At 44.7% G+C, this 24,874-nt stretch overlaps 1 protein-coding gene across 3 annotated transcripts in view; it reads right to left on the bottom strand.

Moving 5' to 3' along the window:
• cdh24b (cadherin 24, type 2b) overlaps positions 1-24,874 on the bottom strand; it is a 133,509-nt gene that overhangs the window by 17,049 nt on the left and 91,586 nt on the right. For all 3 annotated transcript variants that reach the window (XM_076744851.1, XM_076744850.1, XM_076744852.1), the window contains exons 6-8: positions 12,765-12,946; positions 1,756-2,012; positions 603-739 (exon numbers count right to left, since the gene is read on the bottom strand). In XM_076744851.1, coding sequence (XP_076600966.1) covers positions 603-739; positions 1,756-2,012; positions 12,765-12,946 — 576 coding nt within the window. The remainder of the gene's footprint in view (positions 1-602; positions 740-1,755; positions 2,013-12,764; positions 12,947-24,874) is intronic.

Below are 24,874 nucleotides of genomic sequence, written 5' to 3' on the forward strand. Positions count from 1 at the left end.
CTTGATCGTGATTAAAACTTCATTACCGCGACTAAAACGGACCTTGTGATTGTCCTCACATCTGCATGTTTGTTCACTTGCCTGTCTTTCCTGATTGAAATAGAGTCCGTGAAGTGCCTCTGTGTTTGATGAAATTGAGTGTCCCTGCTTGGAAACACAAAGGTGTTTACCGTTCTCCTTTGCAGCCTGTAAAGATGTGGCTGTGTTCGATTTGTTGCTTTAATTCTTTCTTTCCAGTTGAATCCTTATGAGAGCAGATCTGTTGCAGCATCAGATAACTCAGACAATATAGATCAATTGATTCTCAGGCACGCTGTAACAAACCATTTGTGGCGCCAAACAGCATTCCCCTCACGGCCTGATGATTCCAGTGGTAAGCTGCTTAGTGAAGTGCATCGCACACTGGATACTGTGCTTTTCAAATACCGTACAATATACAGTTTGCACTTCTTTAAACCTCTTACAACCTTATGCTCATCAATGGCTGCAGGTATCAGTGGTGGTAAAATGCTGGTTTCATTCAGGAGTTTTAGCTCTGGATAATATAACCCAATGGACCAGCTCTAATAGAGTTAAATGGTGTACAAAGAGTGACCTCTGACCTCTCTGTGTGGCGATGACAGTAATGTTGTGCCAATGCTCGCGTTCCCGGTCCAGTTCCATGGCTGTGGTGATGAGGCCGGTGTCTGGGGTGATACGAAACAGAGCCTCCGGGTCTGACTGAGGATCAACGGAGAACCTGGAAAAGAGAAAGCAGGGTGGGAGGAGAAGGTTAGGGGTGTCGAGAGGACAGGAAAGTGAATTTAGATGAGTGAAATGAGGCAGGGGCAGGGAGAAGAAGGAAAGAGGGAAGGCAAGAAGCAAGCAGAGATGGCAGTGGGGTGCAGAGTGAAAGAAGCAGACAGGGCAAGTGTGTGAGGGAGTGATAAGGAAGTCTGCATTCAAACGTCCAAAGAATTAATATAGGGAGATTATCACAGCTGATAGGAGCTCTTTTGAAGTGCCACCGATTATCTACATATCTCCATGAATATACAGACTATCATTCTTCTCCACACACTCACTCTTAGCACTTTTGCTGGTGCTAATTGGGACACGGTCCTCTGCAGTTGTTACAGACAAATCACTGGCCTCCCTCCTTGAACTATCTGAGACTAAACCTGCTGCAAAGTGGAAAGACTGAACCTGCAAACTCGTGTGGTTACTGTTGGCTCAAGGGAACACTGAATGGGAAATTGGTTGGATTATATTTTTTTGGGTAGCTCTTACTGTTGTGTCCTCTTTCTTTCAGTTGAGGATCAGTTTTTGGTTTTCAGGGCAAAAAAAATAGATATCCCTCACTTGAAAATGTTTCTGCCAGCAATCAATAATAAAGAAAACTCAAATCCTATACCCTAAAACATGAAAGAAAACGAGAGATATAACTCTCAGCACAATTAAGTGCTGGTTTTCCTTTTAACAGTGAGACCTCCTGCGTTGTAGATAAAAACAGGATTGATGGGATTTTAGAAACTGTGAAAACTTAAAGGAACATTGTGGGAAATGTGGTTTCTTCCTGAGAGTTAAGATGAGAAGGTCACTACCACTCTGTTGTCTGTATGCTCAATATAAAGTCAGTCAGCAGCAGATTAGCTGAGCTTAGCACAAAGACTGGAAACAGATTTTTTTAATCTTTATAGGCTAAATGCACAGGAATATAACCATACTGCTTAAATGTTATATGTAGAGTATGAGGACAGGGGCTTATTATAATACCTGATATTATTAGTGAGACCAGTATCGGGGTCTACAGCGCTGATTCTGCCCACAGTGCAGGCTGGCGGGCAGTTTTCAGACACATCCATGTGGTATCGGGCTCTGGAGAACCTCGGAGGCTCGTCTGCATCCAACACGGCTACTCTGATTGAGGCGCGGTCCTTGAAGGGGCCTCGACGCAAGAAGCGAGGATCCACGATGGGGTTGAGGACCTCCACAGAGAAAGAGTAGGAGCTCCGGCTCTCATAGTCTACCGCCTGGGGACAAGGACAACGGAGAAGGGTGAGTTAGTAGACTGGAAAACGTTTAATGTTGAGGTGAATAATCTTAGCTTAAGATATACACGTACTGTGAAATGAGTGATGGTGGCACTTTTCAAAAGCAAGAAATTATGCAAATGTCACTGCTACGAACATCAGATCCGATGAAATGTTTTGTGCTTTCATTTGGTCCAATTCTCACACCAAATTTTCCACAGATGACTGCTAAATTACATATCAAAAGCAATGAGATGGCAAATAATGAATTATTCCCACAGATAACTGCTCGCAGAGGCTCGAGACTGGTCCCATCCAAAATCAGCTGAGAATGATTTGGAGTAAATAATACCACAGTCGCCTTACATGTTGTGACGTTTGGTGTTTTGAAGCGATACTTTGAAGGCGGTTGTGGGCGGATGCTGAGATGGTGGGTTTTGTGTGAAGTAGGAAAAGACATTCATGAGGTGTTGATGTTACAGCATTGCCAATGAGATTCCTGATGCTCAAAGAGTTGAAAGGATTCTTGAGAGCTTCGACGCTGAAGTTGCTGCATGTCTGTGCTGATGTGACATTGCTTAAGGTTGATGTGGGGAGCCTTTTGTCATGCTAAGACAAGAGGATCCACAGTATAGCTGTAGGGAAGTTGAACGTTGTCGACGCATTCGTAGGAGTTGTGTAAGATTAGTGCTGCTATCTACATGCAGCACAGATGGATGTAAGCATGCGGTACTTTGGGTATTTGCATTGAACGTTTTATCTAGCTCCAGCATTGTTTGGTGCTGCGGTGTTTGGTAACACACCTGGGACTGTGTTGGTGGGTACCTGGCAGGTGCAGAAGTGTGTTTTGTTAGAATGTTACAAACATGTTTCAGTCCACGTGAAACACTGCGGGAGTGACGCTTCTTTTTGTGCACGTCCGCTGCCCTGCACTGCTGCGATGTGGACAAATAATGAAATTGAAAACAAAACTCGAGTTTTTCATAAAAACACTTCCATTGTTTATCATCTCCATCACCATAGCGATGGTGCCCTGTCACCATGGCGACCTGGCTGCGGGGAGCGTTAAAATTCCTTTGTATCCTTGCATCTACACAGGTAGAGGAGATTTCATTTGGGATAGGGGCTCAGGCTCCACTGATTGTTTGCTACAGAGGAGTTATGAAGCCTATTTGTCTGAGGTGACTGTGGGATTGCGTGCCACGCTCCCACCAGTGCGCCGGCTCTCTGAACCGATGAGATGAGCCTCTGATCGGGTTTGTGAGATGATTGTTAGTGAGGGCAGAGGCACAGGTCATCACATACATCCACTCGCTCTCACACACACACACCCTGACATTCACCTGCTGTTGATTAAATTTCAGCAGAGCAACATGTTTGGGTCTGCTTCAAAATACCTTTTGGAGATGCTGGTGTGTGTTGGGGGGCTTGTATGCGAGTACAAGTGGTTCTTTTGAGCCTGTGTGTCCTCGGATCCTCTGTCAGTCTGTGCGCGTCTTTAAATTAAGTGTGCATATGAATCATCTGAGTGTGATTGGCACAGAGAACCATGTTGGACAGAGGATAAATAGGCTCCCTGACTATGCAGAATATTCGCTGTCAGATTCAAACAGGGAAAGAAAAATCATTCTGAAGATCCCAGCGGCAGTGGGAATATTGATATCCTCTCGCTCGTGCTCTCTCCTTCCCTTCTGATCTCTCTTTTTCTATTTCTCCATCTCTTTTCTTCCCTCTCTCTGAGCTGTAAACCAGAATAAACTGCTTTACAGAAAATCAGCAGTTTAGAAAGAGGTAAAGATTGATTAAAAATTATGCAGAGAAAAGGGCGAATTGAAAGGCTTCGAAATGTAGGCAATTTGGGGAATATCTCTGCGGGAAAAAATAAATAAACAAGAAGGATTGTCTGTGGAGTGTGTGTGTGTGCGTGTGTGTGTGTGTGTGTGTGTGTGTGTGTAGAGCAGGGTTTAGATAGGGTAGGCTGAGGAAGAGGGTTCTCCAAAGGGGACCCCGCTACAGGGAGAGAGAGTTGGAGAGAGACAATCTGTCTGAGGAGGAGAGGTGTCACTTACACTGTGAGCACACACTCATCACCCCCCACTCCCCCTCCATCCAGCACTCCATCACTCCATTCCCCCACCTCCGCTACCTCACACACTCCATCACCCACCCCTCTACCCACCTCCAACCCATCTTTTTCCCCCCTCGTGCGTGTGCGACTGGGCGTCAGCTCTGACAAACCACAACACACACACACTCATCCCTCTCCCTCATTCGCCCTTACAGGAGGCACTTATCACGCTGAGACCTGCGCCGTTTTTCTCTTCGTGTTTTTGGGGACGGATTTGAACATTCCTCACAAACGCATTCACACACAAGTGCTCTGGTGGCTCTTTTGGAGCTTGCACACACACACAAAGAACACCCTGTTTTTGCTTGCCCCCTTCAAAATTTCCAGAAAACTCCGACACACACCACCATGCTCGCATTACCCCGTGTCCACTGACACCCCCCACAGTTCAGACATATCAAAGCTCCAGTGCTAATCTATCTCTCCCACCATTACATCTAAAGGTCAGGAGTTTATAGAACAATGGTTACATATCATAACTCACATTTTAACACCTATAACTGCCGGTAATGGCTCACATGTTAGTTGACAGCAGAGACACTCGCTGAGTCTCTCCAGAGGTTTCAACCACTAGCTTAACACGGCTTCAGCAGAGGTAGCAGAGGCAGCGGAGAGTGACAGAATAGGAGACGTGGATGAGTGGTAGGGATGCTGTAAATTAGCCACAAACATGGTAAACTTCTAGCTTACAAGCAGAGGCAGTATTTCTCAGATGCTGTCCTCAGTAGCACGCTGTCAATCTTTCATACTTCACACTGTCCGCAGTGCTGAGAGCTGATTTCTTTATTTGTATGTCTTGTTGCATCATAATAGTGGTCCATGCTGCATCATAGATTTTCCACAAATTATCTGGCATCTCGAGGACAGAATGAATGGATTTTCTCAGGTAAAGGGAAAATAACTTCTGTTGCACTGCATTAAAGGGGACTAAGATCAATAGACAGTGTAATAAAGTGACTGTAAATGTAATTTACTACCTCAAAAAACTGGATTTAATGCTAAGATATATGATTTAATCACACTCTCTAATTGTTATGTCCTCTACCTCTCTTTTACACGTCACATGAACAAATGCTGAAAATATACGAACATGCATGTCTTCCATCAATGATGGGTGATTGTTTGGTCAATTAACAGAAAAATAATTAAGGATTTGAGGATTTGATAATTTTCTCAGCTTCACATCATTGTACATTGAATATCTTTCTGTTTTAGACAGTTGGCTGGACAAAACAAGCAATTTGAGATCTTAATCTTGCGCTCTAGCAAACTGTGCTGCCCATTTTCAGCCTTTTTACAGACATAAAGAATTCCTCGACAAAAACATCAACAAATTAATTGATTGTGAAAATACTCATTACCCTTTCCCTTATCTCTAGTTAATGTTGGTCTCCTCTCACACACACCTACACACTCCACAAGTGTAACCTTCTCCTGTCCTGCCATGCGCTGCTCCTGCTCTCTGTTTTGAAATTTAAATTCCTCTATACAATTTCCCTTTCAAATTTGCCTCTCAGTTAGCAAAAATTAATTAGCTAACCTGCATGCTAGACTGGCGATACATAATACATCACCGCTCAACGAGGCCGACCCCACAGGCATACGTGCTCGGCTGACAGTGTGTGTGAATGTGTGTGTGCATGCGTGACAGTGAATGCACATTACTGTGTGGAGAGGTGCTGCTTCTGCCTGGCTGTTCTGTGATGGTAGAAGATTCTGTAAATGTGTGTGAAAGCGGGTGAAGCATTCTTGTCCTCAGCTACAGTATGAGGGTGTGTGTGTGTGTGTGTGTGTGTGTGTGTGTGTGCACACCACAGAGTGTGTATATATGGTCTGTGGCGTGCATGCTTGTGTGAGTTCGGCGCCCTGCTGTCCTTGGCAGCTTGAGTTCTCTCTTGATTTTGTGCATTCTAAATCAAGATCATACATCACATTTGTCTGATGACAAACGCAGCTTTGGACATTTCTGCCAACAAGCACAACTGCAGAGTTGAGAGAACAAAGACTCTTCTAAATCTTCCTTTTGACTTTGTTCTTCCTCTGCCGCTATCCCTTCCCTCTGTCACTTGTCTCTTGTCTTAGTTTTCTCTCAGATGTCCCATGTCTTCCTTTTTTCAACTTACGGGCTAGACACTGGTCTCCCTTTTTCCTCTTTCTCCCTGTCTCTCTCCATCTCGCTCCCTCTCTCTCTCTCTCTCTCTTTTTCCCCTCTGAGGAGATTAGCACAATCTCTCCTTCGCGTGAGAAAACAAACACAGATAATCCTGGGCGCGCTGCCGGCGTGTGACCGAGGATTAGCCAGCCGTTTTAAGTGAGAGCATATGGAAATAATAACGGCAAACTGACACATGCGCGAGCGAGCTTGTCCCCCAGGTAAGTGGAATGAAAGGCGCACAAATAGCAGGCTTACACAGCTCACAGCACCCCGAAAACATACCTCAAAAGGGAACCTCCTGAATCAGGATACCGCTGGATTGGTATTAATGATGTTGTGACATTCCTTGTGTTGCATCAAGTGATCCGACTTTGTCATATACATGCTATTAAATACACATGTGTAATGAGGTGTCGTGAAATCGAGGCATTATCCCAATTTGCTTTCACGATCTAAACACACTGGGCCTCACATTAAATATTAAATCCTCACGTCTGATGTGCATGTTTGGTATCTGCATCCATCAGATCAACGTCACAACAAGAGTTTCTATGTCTTTTCCTTCGCTTCTAATTGCTCCTCGTGGTAACAATCAATTTGATTTTCATTAGGTTATTGATTTCAAGGAAACTTCAACCACCAGCTATCAGATAGGGCTTCCATAAATGTCACCCTCTGGCCATTGGGGGGCACTGCTGCAGAGCACTGCCAAGGAGTTACTGTACTGGAGAGTGTTATGCTAATTCTTCAATTACCTGCTACTTACACCGTGGCCTTGTTCACATGCTGTATCAAAAATCTATTAGCAGCAATGTGTACGTTCATTAGCAGCAATATGTAATAAGTAAATAATTGGAGTGAAGCAGAGCTTACTGGTCAGGGTAAAAAGAAAGAGCGTTATAGAATAGAATAATAGACGAGAAAATGAAAGCGACGAGAGGAAAATAATGTAAAATGAAATGAAGAACTGTCCGTGTGTGTATTAGTATGTGGCTGATTGTGTGTGCACGTATCTGTGCCATGCATGTGTGTCTTTGTGTGTATGTGTGTAAGAATTTGAATGAGGCAGACCTGGGCTGAGTCAGAGGCACAAACAGCACACACTGTCTGACATGGCCTCCAGACGCAAACCAGAGCGAGGACGAGGCGAGGGAGCGAGCAGGAGCGAGAGAGGGAGGGACGAGGAGGCTCTGTGTGTGTGTGTGTGTGTGTGTGTGTTTGCATCCAACTTGCATTTTAGCTTGTGTGTCTCCTTGCTCTAAATATTTGGACATGTGTGGGGGGGATCAGACAGAGAGAGAGTAACGAAATGCAGAGAGACAGCGGCGGATGATGAGAGGGGAGGGGGTGGAGGGTGGGGATGGGGTGTGATGGGGTGGGTGTAAATAGAGGATGGGAGAATGGGAGAATCTTTTTATTGCTGGGGGTCTCTGTGGGAGTGACAGTAAATAAGCAGTGATAAGCAGCAGGCAGCCTCAGTCGGCACCCTGACTTGCAGGCTGTTAATGACCCAGCTTCTCTCTCGTGTCCCTGGCTAACCCTCGCCTTTCCATGCCTTCACTGGGTCCTCATCCTCCCTCTGCTCATAAAGGCACGTCTTCCACTGTCTTCCCCCGATTCCCTCTGTCTGCCTCCCTCGCCTTGTTCTCCATTTTGTCATCACACATTCCCTCGTTTTTTACCGCCTCCCAAGTCCTTCCTCCAGCTCCCTCTATTGACTCTATTTCTCCCTAATCTGCTGTTACACCCCCCCACCCACACACACACACACCCACCCCCTCAGCTTGGGCTCCCACCCAACTCCCATCTGACACATCATTCTGAGGTGAAGACGAGCACAGCATCCCTCACCATCCTTAAATAAGAAATCGTGCCTCGTTGCAGCTCTTTTCCCTCATTCTTCACAGTTTAAACACAGGGAGCTGCAAGGTCAAGTGTGTTATATTGATGTGTGCCTCTGTATGTATCTCTCTCTGGTTTATTGGTGCTTGTGTAGGTGTGCATCTCTGTTCTGTGTATCTGTGCCTGTGAGTGTGTGTGAATCTTAGATCAGCGGTTAAAGAGATTCAGCCCACAGCAGCGAGATGACCGGCAAGGTCAAGGCCGACTCTGTGGCAACACAAATTGTTCCGCTCGGAAATCTTTCCTTCTCCAGGGGCACGCAGATCATCTCGTTCCCCTGTTTAAACTCTTTCTAGTTTCAAAGAACCCTGACTCAGGAAAATGGACTAGTGTCGTTATTAACGCACCCTAAGCGTGTGCACGCATGCATTTTTTTTTTTTTTTTTTTGTTTCTCTTTTAAAGCGAGGCTGTTTCATTTGCTTTCTTTTTTCTTGTCTATTTAATGAAGTGGAAACTGAGGGGGAGCTTAGCGCTAATTTTACGCTTTGTTTGCCTTAATTCTATTACTTGTAGCCCATCTTCCATGTTTTTCATTAGCTCTGTGTAGATTCCCTGAAAAGCTAACTCCCTTTTAACCTGTTCAAGTCAGATCCTTCCTGTTCGTCTGAAGAGTTCACCGTAACACACCCACCTGAAATGGTGCCTCGCAGCATCTGTAAATATTCATCATGTGTTCCAGTTAGCTCGCAAGCATTCAGAATGAATCCACATGTAACCTGCGCGTGCTCGCTTTTAATATTTCACTCGTAGCGGCAGCCGCGGCCTAATCTGCGGCCGTGCCTCTCTGGGTGCGTTTGTGGGGGGATTAAAGCAACTCGAAGCAGCAGGAAGGAGGCCACTCTGGAACACTAATTGTACGTTTTGTTTGGGTCTTTCAGATTGCAGTGGCTGGATCCGGTGGGAGGAATATTGTGGGTGGGAGGAGTTTAAACTGTTCTTGTTTACATGTTATTTTCCCACTAGTTATGACAGGCGCCCTGCACATGTTGAATTGATCGATTCTCTTTTTACACACAGCGGGTTGCTCTTTTTTCCCCCCTCTTCCCTGCCTGCTCTCATTTCTTCCGTCTCGTTGTTGCCATGCTGCCTCCCTCCCTATCTCTAAGGGTTCTTTTTCTTCATTTTAGCTCTACTTTATTATTTATTTTTTTCATTTTTGTCTTTCTGGATGGGTATTTCTACCTTCCTGTGCCTCTCAGTCTCTGGCTGTGCTAATTTCTCTCTGTGGCTGTCACTGATTTTGCGGCTCTTGCTGTCTCTGCGTCTCTCTCCCTCTCTCTTTGCATGTCTCCCTCTGGTTCCTTCATTCTCTTACTCCCTTGTTATGCTGCACTCTCTGCTGTCACTGCCTCTCAGGACCTCATTTTAACACTCCTCCTTCAGTGCTCCGCTCTCCCACTTCATACCTCCTCGTTCTCCTCATTCCTGGCCTTCAATTTCTTTCTTCTTGCACTTCTTACCGTATCCAGTCCTGTCCCTGCCTCCCTGCCTCTCTTCAAAGGAGCTCATACTGGGCTTGGAAATCCTTCTCTACACACCACCTCCAGGTGCGGATTGTTTTTAACGAATCCTACAAACCCAACATTGAGAACCGACACACTGATGAATTCGCACACTCTCGCTGTGTGTACATGCACCAGCATGTGTAGCCGCCTAACTTAAAGAGCACACACACGAATATTTCGGCACTCACCGGTAAAAACACACAGAACTCACGGGGGCTTCACTAATACGGGCTTTGAATCCAATTTTCTTGTCAGATTTTGTTAAATTGGCGTTATTTCGTGCAAATTCTCTCTTTTATCTGAAAACTCAACATTTCAGAAACTTCAGAAACATTTTTGAAGATCAAAGAATTTTATGGTCATATGAGTTTGGAGGCTTTTCTTCTGCTACAAGTTATCTGAAAAATTAAAACCTGCCAAATTCTGTAGTTTTCACTGTACATCAGTGAGATACTGCTCCAGGCAGTCTGTGAGACAGGATGGCTGACACCATCTCGATAGAATTTGGTGCTGAAACAATTCCCAGTCGCCCGCTGCCTATTGAGTTTTAAAGTCCCGCTCCATTCAAAAACGTGTTTTGTGTATTTTGTGTGCCTTCACTTGGATGTGTGAGAGTCATTGTGCAGAAGGATGTACGTGCAGAGTTTGACACTGGAAGGCTGTTTTCACTTTCATCTGCTCGGGGAGGAAAATCTCCTGTGCTCACCTTAAGATGTGTCAATACCAGCAGGATTTTGTCACAAGTCTGGGAGCCAATCATGGTCCAATATGCAAGTGTGATGTGGAAACGAGAAACCTGCAGTGCACAGGCAATGAGAATGGACTTTTTGTGTCCAGTGCCTTTTAAAATCAACAGTATTTGCATATACATGGATTGTGCATTCTTTAATGAAGGAGCAGTAGTTAATCTTTATTGAGGTTATTGAACTTTTTTTTTTTTGGTAATGGGATGCAAATTGTTGTTAAAAGGCGGAGAAGCTTTATAAGACAAACATGTCTGGAGGGAATCTTTAATAATCACCTCATTTAAGTCATATCTCAAGCAAAGCTTGCAAATATTCACTATTTCCAGTTTCTCAGATGGAAGGTGTTGCTGTTTACTATCGTTGTAAATTGATTTGAGTGTTGGTTGAACAAAACAAGGAATAGCAAGACACCACCTTGGGCTCTGGAACACATTTTTCATACATTTCTCTACAATTTGTTTGAGAATTTCTCTGCAATGATTTTCTTTCCAATAAAATCTACAAAACAAAGCTCTTTTCTTATTGCTATTACAAACCTCCATCACATCAGCGGTGGATAACATGATCAGTTCTCTATATTTAAATGATAAAGGTGGTATTATTTTAGCTTTTTCTCCCAACAAATCACATGAAAGGAGCAGAGCGAACAATGTGTTAGTCTGTCTCACAATACTTTCTGACTTCCCTTCTACTCAACCTGTTGCCCCAAGCCCATCTGTCCATTACTGAGGATGAGAATCTATAAAAACAGCTCAAAAACATATCCTTTCTTTCCGAAAAGAAAGGCTAAATTACTTCCCAAAATAGCCGGCCAGAAGCTGTAGTTTTTAGCAAACGTTACTCAAAAAGGATTAAATAGTGTGTTTGTCGGGGACTGTTTTCAGCAGCGCATTTGGTGCTGCTGAAAATAATACATCCAGGGTATTTACAGCACCAGGACAGTGAATGTGGGATTGAGTCAAAATACATTACAGTGTGTGTTCACGGTCATGAAGGAACATGTCACCCTGTGCAATAGCTCATTTGTGTCACAAGATATGTAAGATCAATTCCTTGCTGTATTTGAATAGATAGAATATCTTAGACTAGAATATCTTAGATAGGATATCTTCACTTTTATTCTTTAAAAAAGGCAAACAGACCAGCGGCATTATAGTGCAGCCACACCTTCTGCATGCACAGTACAAGCGCGCACACATGCGTTCACACACTCTACTCATATAACACTCCATGCAGTGCACATTACAAATGATACACAACAAGCACGTAAGCGCCAACTCTCATGCTGACGTCTCTAAGATCAGAGAGGTGCCTGACAGCGTTAATGTAGACACACTGTATTTTTATTGAAGTGTCTGAGGCACTTCTCCAGGGTTCATTTGAAATGAAAGCATCATGTCTCAGACATGCCTCCCACACAGGGACCTCCTCCCCATTAAGTCTGCATTCCATGTGAGCACAGAGGCCCCTCTCCTGACTCAAACACGTATGTACTTCAACAAGTCATGCTGGTAATGAGCGGGTGTCAGCACTCATCTCCGCGAACACATCTTCATGAGATTGTGATTATTGGAGATGGCATGCAGCTTAGGGAATGACCATTTGAAATTGAAATCATCTAGTATGACACTGAAGGGAACTATTAGGCAGCTGAACTCAGTGTGGAAAGGCAGAGCCTCATTGATCCCTCTGTTCATGCAAATGCTCCACAGGGGAAGCCTCTGCTGAGAGGCAGCAGTCAAAACACCTCAACACTGGTCAAAACATTTTTGCTGCAAATTATGCTAAGCCGCTGCAAACATTTACATTTGGATGCATCATGCTTTGACTGAGCTTCGCACGGATGTTTCATTATGTTTGCTCTAAACAGATGGAGGTACTGATATAAAGGGAGGCTGGTTTTGCAGTGAATCAAGCAGGAAATTCACTTGTCAGAAGCCCATCAAAATATTCTCATCTGATGGGAGTCAAATGAGAAAAGGTGAGGTGAATATAGATCACCTGTTCCACACTGAAAAGGCAGCCGAGAGATGGATCTTGTCAAATCTTGTACAGCGTCTTTGTGTATTTCCAGGTAACTCCAAATTAATGGGCTTCAGCAGCATGTTGTTTTCTATGCTGTTGCTCATAAACAAAACTCTCTTGAACACCTGCCCACTTACTCTACCCGTGTCTCTCCTCCCCCTCATCAACTGCACTTCTTCTCCTCTCCTCCCCTGTCCTGCCCGTCTTCACTTTACCTTTACACACCGACACCTTTCTACACATGCTCCCTCATCCAAATGAGCCCTCTCTCTCTGCCATCCTTCCCTCACCTTGTTGAGAGTGATGACCGCCTCCTGGTTCACTCCAGTGATGTTGAAGGTGTCCCCCGTCTCCCCCTCCAGGATGGTATATTCCAGCTTGGCATTCTCGCCGAGGTCGGCGTCAGTCGCCGAGATGCGGCCTATCTCAGCCCCCGGGATGGCCAGCTCGGAAACAGAGAAGGACCACATACCTGGAGAGACACATGAAGCACGTATTAGAAAAGCAGACTTTGTCATTTCATGCACCGGTACACTTCATTTGTCAGTTAAACATTTAATTTTGTCTTTTGACCTGCTTTCAAATTGCTGTCACCCACCTGTGCCGAGCCAATATTTACAATATGTCATTCCGATAAGGACGGCATTTAATTGAACAGTACTGAGCGGATGAAGGAGAGCGATAAAAGAAGAGAAAGGCAGAGTTTGTGTTTGAGCATGGCCAGAAAACCTGCTGTAAAAAAAAATACAAAATAACTTAATTAAAAGAAGCTAGGATTAAAACACAGAAGGAAGAGGGAAGATAAAGAAAAAGCTAAGATTACAGGTAAGAAAAGCTGCTCTGTCTCCCTCCAAACATTTGAACTTGATGATATGAGCTAACTACTCATCACAAACAGCCACTTTTTAGTCTCTCGAGTCATCCTTTCCTTCTTGCTGCTAACAAGTATTAACCAAGATAACAGGCTCTTTCATGTGCAGCTGCCATCATGTTTGGGCCCATTAAAGCAGCACACTATTAGAGTCCTCCTGCTGGCTTTGCAGTTTACATTATGGGCACACACAGTACATTTCTCTTATGATTCACCTGATGCGGCGATCTGATGAAAATATGGAGTACCAGACGCAAAGTGGTACATCTGTGAACTCGCATTACAGCTTAAAAAGCGCAGACATGCGTGCACACATAAATTCAAATATCCACCTACCGCTTCACACAACCTCACGCACACACTGGCCGCCGGCTGCACTGACAAGAATAAGTATGGGAAGAAAGATAGAAACTGAGTGAGGGAAAAGGTAAGATATCGCTATTTGGCTCGCACACACAGAACAGACAGGCTCATTCAAACAGAGCTGTTATCTGCCCAGCTAAAGCTAAGGCAATCAGATAGACCTGTAAGTGTGAGAGAGAACAACATTCTGTGAACACATTGGGTTGACAGAATAAAAGATAGCCAGCACTTCAACAAGACAGTATCTGGGCCAGCGCGCAGTCAGACGAGTTCTGTAAATCCGACGACATCACAGCGAGACAAGATTTGAGGTTATTTCACTTTGTGGATCAGGATTACAGTGCAGACATCAAAGAGGCACCGGCAAGCAAAGTTATCACTCAGGGTGTTTGATTATTGCCTTTTTCACTCTGCTGATGTCAAATATGTCATGTAGGCTCAACAATTAATTTAACAACAAACAGGGTGTCTCACTCCAGCAAGTCCTTCAAGCTAAACCTCACAAGAGCTTCGTCTCCAAGCGCCTTTGAAAATATACGTGACCATGACAAAGACTATTTAATGCTCTGCTTTCTCTGATCTGCCCCCTTAATGGACACATTTGGTTTATACGTTTTGATGAGCAATTAAAGCCGTAGCTAAAGTCTTCAACAAACCCCGCCGTCCTTTTCCCCAAAGGCTGGTCTACACGTGGGGCCGCGTCCTCCAGTCGTCCATCTCACCTCTGCTTTAATCAACACAGCGTACGTAACATGACCCACAGAGCATGTTTACACTTCAAGTCAAGCTGCCGCTCTGCGAACGTAGTGCTGTCACTATGCCACCTGTGTAGACAGGCTGTGAGAGGCTTTGCCGTTACACAGCAACACCAACCATTTGCACAAAGGTTAAAAGGCAAATTACCCGTTAGACCACCACTTTTTACAAAATTGCATGCAGAATTATCTCGAGCCTGTGAGTGCTGGAACGTGTTGATGACTGTAACTGTGCATACTGATATCTGGAGAAAATTGGCAAAGGACAGAAAATCCCAGTTTACAACAACTGGTCGTCATTACCGCTACCCATGTTTCGCTGCCATCCATCTGTGTGATAATCTATTTAGCTGAATTTCATGCCGAACGGGATCAGAGGAAGGAACTGTATTTATAGATTACTTATCACAAATTGACCAAAATGGTGCAAAGATGAGTAGAAATAAATAAAATCAGTAACTCTTCCATTTCCCCAGCTGACAGGCTGTTGTCAAATTAAGAATCAACACGTTATTGCTGTGGTAATAGTGTTAGTGTATTAGCAATATAACAGTCATGATGGGATTTGATGGGATTAGAACAAATTTCTTCTTCATCAAGATGAAACCACAGTGAATCAAACAGTTTTATGATTTTCAATAAGCTGCCTGTTATAATAAAGTTGTATCCCACTATAATCTCCATATTTACCTGATTGACTTCTATTAATTGCTGTTTTACTGTCTGAGAGGAAGTCTCTTCTGAAAAATACTGTACAAATCAAATTTATTATTAGTTTATTAGTGTTTTCCTTCGGTGATTGCTGCTGCTGTAATGGCTGTGGGAGTTTTGCCAAGCGATTCTCAATGGAGATTATAGAAGCGCACAAATGACACAAATTCACCACCGACATTCAAATGGGATTTGTTTTCCATAGTTAAATATGCTTAAGTGGTTAGCTGTTTGCTAGCGCCACGGCATTTTCTCCGCACACATTGCAAACAGTAAGTGTGACAGTGTAGCATTAAGCTCGCTGCTGGCCTTATGGCTCTTAAGGGCTATGAATTGGCCCCATTGCCATATGCTGCTCTCCATGCTGCTCCTTTTTTTCCCCTTTTTTAACTTCATTTACTTCCAGGTGAACAACTGCTTCCTCCTCCTCCTGCAAATTACTTAAGGTGCTACACTAGATGCTCTCTGGGAGTGTTTCCTGCTGCTTTAAGTGTACAGCATGTTATGGCTGGTTTCAATGCACTTACCATAACTTACAGACCATTAACTACTTTCTGAGAAGAAAACACAGGAACTAGTGATATGAAGTTACTTAAGAGGACTTACTGAAAGGTACATAAAGGACCTCACAGTTAGATATAGCGTCCCAGTTTTATCCCTCGTGTTTTCTTATGTGTCCCCTCCCCTGCTGTCTCTCTCTTTCTCGCTCTCTGCGTCTGTGTGATTGTCTGAGTGGAGGCAGGTGTGCAGAAGCCAGAGCAGAGCGCCACCAGCTACGTCCCATCCTGTAATCAAGCCTCCTACAGAGGCTCAGCTCTGCCACTTCCACCTTGCCAGATCGTAGTCTCACCTATCAGTTAGTGATGCTCCGCTGCAGCCTTGCATTTTGCTCCTTGTGATTTGCTTCTGTCTTGATTTCCATGGCTGTGATTAGCCTTGTTCTCCCTGACTTCATAGTCCTGCAGCTCCTGCTTCCACTGTTAAAGTGTGCTGCTCTGCTCTGCTCATCCGGTTCCCCTGGAGACCTCTCAGGTCCTGAATCTCCTCAGCCTCTCCATCATTCTGTCTGATCTGCTCTGGCCCCTGTCTCCCGTCCCTCCATCTCGTCTCCCCTGCCTCGGACCCCAGCTCAGCCCAGCATCCCTCTGGGTTCTACTCTGGACCTGCTCGGCTCATATTCCCATCCCATTTGCCCTCATAATTAAATACTTTAATATCATACCTGTGTCTGAGTGTGCACTTCAGTTCAACAGTTAGCCCCATAACACACAGAATGAATTCCCACAGTGCTGTTATTCATACAGGAACACACTACTCATTATTCATCACTCTTTATGTCCCAGAATTAATATTATTATGTCATTATTGCTCTCTGCGAATGCTTTCTTCCACTTCATTATGTTTTTCTCCTCCAATCACCAAAAGTGTCAATTTTCCTACATTATTACATTTAAAAAAATTGGATAAGTTGGCTCCAGTACTTGAGAGTGAGCACAACCACCAAATAGTGTTCTTCCGCTTGATCAACCCACGGAAGTGCAAACCATTTCAAGCCTGTAAGTGACAACTTTTCATGCAGCTCTGTCTCAAAAGAATTATGTTTACATACTACTAATTTGCAACGGCAAATACATTTTGAGGGAAACATAATGCTGCCTGGACTATGTTTTCACAACATAATGAGAAAACATTGTATAATAACATGCAATTTGTTTATACTATGTATTACAGCGTATTTCATTTGTTTTCCTCTGATATTCGCTCTTGCAATTTAATATCCACTCCTACCAACTAATGCATTATTTTATATGGTTATGTTCATGGGCTTGATTTGATATGGAAAAAGTCAACAGTTGCTTGAAGCACAAGGCGGGATGTGTTCATATGAGTGACACTAAGCCAAAACCACAGTCTTTCTTTAATTTTAACCATTAAGTGCAAGACCCTTGCATGTATGCTACACCATACGACGATATTTTAGACACCAGTGTGCTTCCAGCTTTGTGGAAGTTGGTGTTTGTCCCTTTCCTGTTTTGACAAGCCCTGCACACAAAGCCAGCTCCATAAAGAACCTATTTTCTGGGCTTGGTGTAGAAAAACATGACTGGCTGGCACAGACTCCTGACCTCATCCCCATCAAACACCTTTGAGATGAATTAGAACACCGTCTGTGAGCCAGGCCTTATCAAAAGCCATCAGGGCCTCACCTCACTAATACTCTTGAGGCTGAATGGGAGGGGATCCCTGGAGCCATTCCAAAATCTGACATGTTCAAAAATCACATGCTTGTCCTGTTTGTTGTACTACCTGCTAGAAGAAAACATGACTGGGCCCAAGCATGTTATGATATAAAGCCAGTTCATATTACATGCTAAAACATAAGACCACTGAGTGTCACACAGTGATCTCTGAGTGAATATATTCTGCTGACTGAGTATGCCAACGCCCACGTGGCCCTGCAGGGGTCTGCCCACTGAAAGGACAGCATGTGCCAGTGAATCGACACTAAATGCCAGTTTATGTGGCGTGACTACCATGCCTACCATCTGGGACTGACACAGCACCAGAAGGCTGAGACGAAGACAACTCGAACATAAACAGGGATGTTGCTAATGAGACAGCAAATTAGGAAAGTTATTTACAAGTCAGAGACTGTGTTTTCTATTGATCTAGCTATTGTACGGGGGAGGCAGGGAAATGCAAGCCTTTGCCGACAAAGGCAAAGGCAGTCCCCCTCGTGGGCTCTTCCCCTCTCCTTCTCACACACACATAGATGGAGTGAAGTGCTCCAGCTTCACACTCTCTCACACACACTTGTCACACCCAGAGAGCGCCCACGAGGAGAGTGACAAAGGGGGTGTGATGCTGGCAAAGTAGGCTAGACCCAGTCATTATCAGCTTTCTACTCACACGGGAGAGCAGCTGGCAACACAAGTCATACATCATTTCCACCTGTGATGGACTGGGGACACTATCCACTACCAGAGGGGAGTAGTGGGTAGTGAAAAGGTGAGTGGCAGGGAGAGATTCCCGGCTTGTTCTGCATCTAAAGGACCTCCAAAAGCAGCACAGGGCCCTGATAAAATCACACATCAGATGAAAATAGAGAGTGGCTGGGGTCTGTCCTCTGCCTTTGTCTGCAAAGATAAAGCCATTAGAGCGGGCTGTGAGGAAACAGCATGGGCGCACTGGTTGAATGCTTCACGTCTCACTAATATAGGTGCACCCCACTGAGCTGGCCATAATTGTGCCCTGGAAAGAAGACTGAAAACCCTCCAGAGCTGTATTTAGATACTATGACACAGACAAAAAGACACTCTTCACATCTCTTTCTCTCTAATTTCTGGTTCCTCATGACTGATGTCAAACCAGAGTTCACTGAGAGACGTGGCAGTTGGCCCGGGAAGTGCCAGTTTTTGCAGGTGATTGGATGAATAGGGCCATGCTGACATGGGGATTAGTAGGGCATGAAGTGAAATGACAGGTGGTGAGTGTTAATTAGGGAGGATGTCGTTTAACGCAGGTTCTAGAGTGCAGAAAAGGAGCCGAAATTGACAAACTGCTGGATGGAGAGGGGAGGGGGGACAGGGGATGATCTGAAAGGAGAGAGGGTGACTGTAAAAGGATGGATAAATGTGAAATGGAATATGCAACACGAGAGGGACAGCGAGGGTGGGAAGAGAGGAATGCAGAAGGTGAGAGCTCAGTAGGGAGCCACTTTCTGAAGACAAGTGTGGACCAGGTCTTGTGCTGTAAAAGCTTAGAGAGGAGAGGAGAGGAGGGGAGGGGAGAGGAGAGGAGAGGAGAGGAGAGGAAAGGAGAGGAGAGGAGGAGGAGGGATTGAGCAGGAATAAAAAATACGAGTGATTCTACCACATCTTATCTGAAGCAGAGGCAGAGTGTTACTTGTGATGGTGCTGGTGGTGGTTGAAGGCGTCGAGTTAGGGGAGTCATTAAAAAAGTGTCTAGCTGGCTAAAGTGCGAGCATTGGTTTTGAAAATAGCCTGAATAAAATCTGCATCCGTTTAGGGGGGAGTCCATCACTCAGGCACTCATACTCAAGAGGGCTTAAGGGAAAAGGCCAGAGAGACAGAGGGGGGGATCAAGGCGGGGGAGAGTGTGATTTAGGCATCATCATGGGGGATGAAGAGAGAGAAACAGGGTGGCATTTGCTGTCCTTGCAGAATTTTTATTCTCCCCAAGCCACCACGGGGTTAAATTAGACTGCATGCAGTGAGAGTCAAAGTGACGCCTTCTATCGAGTGCTAATGGGGTTAATAATGAAACAGTGTAGATCTTTTCCTTCACCAGCTCCAGGGCAAGCAGCATAAAAGGCTGCATGTTGCTGTTTAACTTGCTGTGTGTGGAGAGATAGGCCATTAGCCATTACTGGGCTCTGTTCTAATGCCATATGGAGTAGGATGAAAAGGCAGGATATGCCTGAGTGCGCGTGTGTATGTGTGTCCATTAGTCCATTAGGATGCGAATGCCTGTGCTCGTATGCTGGTGTGGGTGCACCCCGGTGCCTGAGTGCAAACCACGGCAAGTAAAGTTGACTCTGCCACCCGCCGTCAATCTAAATGAACGCCGATCCTTTCAGGGACGGATCAAGAAAAGCAGACATGCGCATGTAACTTATATAATGGAGCTCTCTGTCGTCTGCTTCACTGAAATATTCTTGGGAGTCAGATAGCAGCAAGGTTAAGAAGAGAAGGCGTGCACCATCTCTAGCCTTCCCATGATATCAAGTGGCTAAAGAGCTTTACATTGACTCACTCTGGAGAGCACTGACAAAAAGATAAAAAGCATAAAGTGGTGGACAGGCAGGCTGGTTGGCTGAATGACTGACTGATACTGACTAAGAGAAGGGAAAGTACAGTTTGCAGCTGGTTCAAACCAGTTAGACTCGCCGCTGACATTCGTCTCTACCTGTGAGATATTGTGTGAGAAAAGAGAAATGTATGGGGAGAGCTCAAGGGGAGCAAAAAAAAAAAAAAAAAGAGAGAATATGACATGGGGCTGAGAGTGAAAGGACGACTGTGAGTGAGAAGGAGAGAAAGACAGAGAGAGAGAGAGAGATGTGACTGAGAGCAATGTTTCCAGCGGTGATTTTACTGTCTATTGAAGCAGAAAGCACTGAACTTTAGATGAAATATTAATACAGAGCGAGAGAAACGGAGGGATAGAGAAAATAAAAGAATAAAAAGCGTGCTGGTATTAGCCACCTCCATTTTAATTAGTTTCTCCTTTCATTTCAATTCCTCCATCTCTTATTTGGGCTCTGAAGATGTAAAACTTAATTAGAGAATAACAATTATTGGAAATTATTGCCTATTACCTAATTGTTTAGGTTATCACTGTAATCATTATTACTCTTTGCAACTACAACCGAGAATTAGAGCCACGTGAAATTAGTCAAACGGTTTTGAGAATCAAACGCTTGATTTTCCCCCAGAATGTGCCGGTGCGGAGCAGGCAAATCCAGAGGTTGGGTTTAATTAACACAAGGTGTTGTCCCAGCCTGGAGGCAGGCTGCAGACTGGACATGGTTTTTTGCTGAGATGAGAAAATCCTTCCTCTTGAGACAAAAAAAAAAAGAAAAAAAGAAAGCATTAATTTGTGACCACGCTGAGTTTTTAAAGACGGAGGAGCCGGAAGAGAAGAGCCAAAGAGAATCCTCTGCAAAGTGATATATAGTGATTGAAAACATTGCACAATAATAATAATAATGCAAATAATCAATCAAGTTATCAAGGTTATAGCTGCATCTCCATTATCTCAGCTCACTCAGCGGGAGGCGGGGTACACCTTGGACAGCTTGCCAGTTACAGAACTAGCACAAAAAACATTCACATCTACGGCCAACAGAGTGTCACCAGTAATCCGCATGTGTTTGGACTGTGGGAGGACACCAGGAGCTCACACAGACACGGGGAGAACATGCAACCTCCAAACAAGAAATGCTTAACATACGAGAATTAATAAATAGCTTAAATACCACAGTGACATTTACCAACAAGCCACTTCATGCTGTATGTAAACACTGGCAGGCCGCTCCTGTCGCTTAAACTGTGCCTTCATTGTTCTACAGTGCCCACATTAGAGCCACATCCCGCCTGTAATGTGCAATGTTACTCAGCAATTACAATGCTACACAACACCCCCTCATGTGCCCTTACAGGTGGGCCTCGCAAATTACTTATTCCTGTAATGTCACAATGTGTCGAGAAATACAGCGTGACAGCGTGAACACGTATCTTAAATATAATGCCGCTTGTTTCTCCATAACTTCACACTGAGTGGTGCGGGGATGAATGAATCTGCTCATTATCTGAGCTACAAGCACATTAGAGTTGGTGTTTTCTTTCTGCAGAGCTTGCTGGCTGTGACAAACTGGTAGTGATGCAAAGCTATGCGCTTTCCCCGTCGCCATGTGTTTGCCAGGCCCATGGCCAGCTTTTCTTTTGCATCCCTCAAGAGATCAGTAAAGAAAAAAAAAAATCTCTTAATGATCTCAGGCATCATTTAATATCCCTCCTCCGACTGGATGTGCCCGAATGTCTCCGCCTAAAGGTCATCTCCTGGCAGGTTAGGACGTTTATGGATCTCTCCTTAAGATCAGCAGAGACAGAGGTCATTTCTTAAAATGAGAAAGTTGATGAAACGCTTTTACTCCTTGTTCCAAAAGCAGGACCAAAAATGTGACGCTCTGAGAAGTTCTGGCCAGTTAAGATACCGTTTTTTTACTTTTTTCCAACTGTGAAGTACAGAGAACATGATTTAGGAGCAAAAGCAGGGTTGAGATTATATTCATCTGATTTAGCGCTGCAGCGGTACACCGTGCTGTGAACGGTTATCACACCATGTACATTTACTTATCTAGAATACTGAATTCTACCTTATTAGTGTTATTAAAAAAAAAAAAAAATCAAGGTTATATCAAGTTATATGTTTGATGTCAGGGCAGAATATTTTGTGAAATTTCTCTAAGAGTCATTGTAAGTAATAATAACTGTGATTAAATCTTATTACCGTTGCAACCCTCATCTGATCTTAATAAAACAGTCACACAGTGCCTGTCAGTTACTGTCATAGACCTTCAGGTAACTTAAATAGAACTCAAACATAACTGATTGCTGCGCCATCCAGGAAAGTTCAGGCAAACTGTTGTTTTCATTGCAAAATAACAGCTGATAATGGGGGCAGATGTTGATGACTCTATGAATAGAAATGCATACACTATGAGCTGGGTAAATATACAATTTGCATTAATACAGATAAATAGATTTCTAAGCAGTTTATGTGTAACAGATTACTTTTGGAATGCAGCCTTTCCCTCTCTGCCGTTTAGCGTGTTTTATGCAAAGCAGTGTACTCTGCATTCATGCACTGTAGCAAAATGAGCCTGGTGAGAATAGAACCCATAATTGCAAGTGCAGCAGTTACAACGAGCTAAACCACACGGGAGCCTCCGTACAGATCTGGAAAAACAATGACAGTGCAGGTGCACGGCTTCGGCAATGTTAGCAGAGAGAAAAACACTGCTTACAGAAAATATAGACAGACATTTTTATTTGAAGCCCGAATGTGGATGTTTCCTCTCCTCCTTCAAGCCAGTGAAACAATGAATAGTTGGGAGCCATGATAACAGTTTGTTTACTCCTCCGAGCGACTCGGCTTTATGAGGTTATGTACAGGACAGGCCCTCCGTCTTTCTCCAGTCTCCACCCTTGTTTTTCTCGCCATCGCTCTTCCTTCCACTTGCAGCTCTCGTTCGAGCACACAAAAGTTTTGTTTGTTTACATCAAACAACAAGCCACTCCGGCTTATTTGTAACCTACTTAAAACAGCTGGAAGCCACAGATTCCCGCAAGGCCCTGCAGGGTCCATCTTGGCATCACGTCTGTCTCCCTGCACCCCCCCAGAGTTTACTTTATACCTGTTCGGCTCACAGAATGATCATCTGTTTGCTCAATATGTTGAGGTGTGTTTATGATTTATAAGAATGCTGTAAACTTTCAGAGCGGCACGCAGTTTGGCCTTGCCAGCCTTTATGTATAAGGGATGAGAGAGCAGGACTGGGGCCATTCATTTTGCACCCCTGAGGCAGAGTAGTTTACCCACCGTCGTTTTTCTGACAGAAACTGTATAGTGGATAAAGCTACTGAGCATATCTCGGGGAAGATGACGTGCTGGCCCTTTTCCAGCTGTGTTCTGAGGAACCCGGGGAGAGCAGGGTCAGGCGTGCAGAGTGGGCAGGAGGGGATGGAAAAGACCTCAGGGAGCATGTTCAGTTGGCTGCTCAGGGATCATAGGTAGGGATTGCACATGTTCAAGCGAGTGGACATCAGTGTAGCTCCTCAGTGGCAGGGGATGAGGGATTTTAAGAGACTTTCACAGAGTGTTCTTCGCTGTCCGGCTTTTTTCCAAGGCTCCATTTTGATGCGCTCGAGTTTGAAACAGGATTTGCACTTGTGTATGCCAACGCAAGAGACTAGGCTAACTGAAAGGGGGGAAAAAAACAAAAAAAAAAACACCCAAACACACACTGATGTGAGACAGCTAGCAATGGCCCGCCACACCCCGGTGAGGATGTGCCGCTCACAGTCCAGCGACTCCATTCATCAAGCTAGACAGAGAGGAAGAGAGCGCAAGGGAGGGAAGGAAGAGTGGAGAAGTAAACAGAGGCTGAGAGGTGAAAGGTAACGTTGCAAGACAACAGCAGAAGGATTGAGCGCTGGGGGACGACAGCGGGTAAAGGTGGGTAGGCAAAAAAACAGGCAGGAGGCAAGGAAGGAGTGATGGAAGGAAGGAAGGAGAGAAAGGTTTAGATGCTGCCGGGAAGGTTCCCATTAACATGGAAATCACTTCCTCTTCCCCGGCTCTCCATGGCTCACTGATGGCTTGGCAAAAAGAGAATGGCTTTAGCTCCTATTATTCTGCGTGAGGGGGCACACTGCCAGGTCAGATGAAAAAGTAACACAAAAAAATAAATAAATAAAGAATTGTCACTACAGTCTCTTTGCGCCCTGTCTCCCTGCCTTTCCTGTGTGTTCTCTATGAGCAAAGGACCCGGGCACCGCCTGAGAGACTGTGATGGATTCACCTAATTTCCACAGGAGCTCCAGCTTATACACTGGGAAGAGAAAAAGAAACAGGGACACAATGGCCCTGTTTGCTGGGGTTTAATGAAGTTTTAAATTTGCCTGTTTTTCCTCTGTGATGGCAGGGAAAGTTGTGAGGATGGAAATTATCGGAGTGTGTAGAATTTAAGACCCTCTCGGGCTTCCATAAGGCTGGATTGCCTGCATGTAGGTCTATTGGAAACCTTGTGTTGTATGGGGGCGATTACTGCACGATGAATCGCTCCTCACAGGCTCTTTTGGCTGCTCGGGATTGTGCAAAGAAAAGCTCATCAGGGGGAGCTCTGCCTGCGGATTCCTCACAGGAGTCGCCAATTTGATGTGGCTCTAATGTCAGCGCAAAGCCTCATTTGTTTGTGCATGTATATGTGCCGAAGAACAAGAGCGAGCAAGAGAGGGAGGAGAACAAAAAGCCGCTACCCGCGAGGCTGACTGACCCCGCTACTTCAACACTTGTGCACCCGCTGGACAGACAACACGCACACACTCATACACACACAATCAAGACAGTTAGTGGGCTGCAGCAGCATTCATACCCACGCAGGATAAAAGCCTAG

The sequence above is a fragment of the Chaetodon auriga genome, chromosome 12, assembly GCF_051107435.1.
Source record: "Chaetodon auriga isolate fChaAug3 chromosome 12, fChaAug3.hap1, whole genome shotgun sequence".
NCBI lineage: Eukaryota > Metazoa > Chordata > Actinopteri > Chaetodontiformes > Chaetodontidae > Chaetodon > Chaetodon auriga.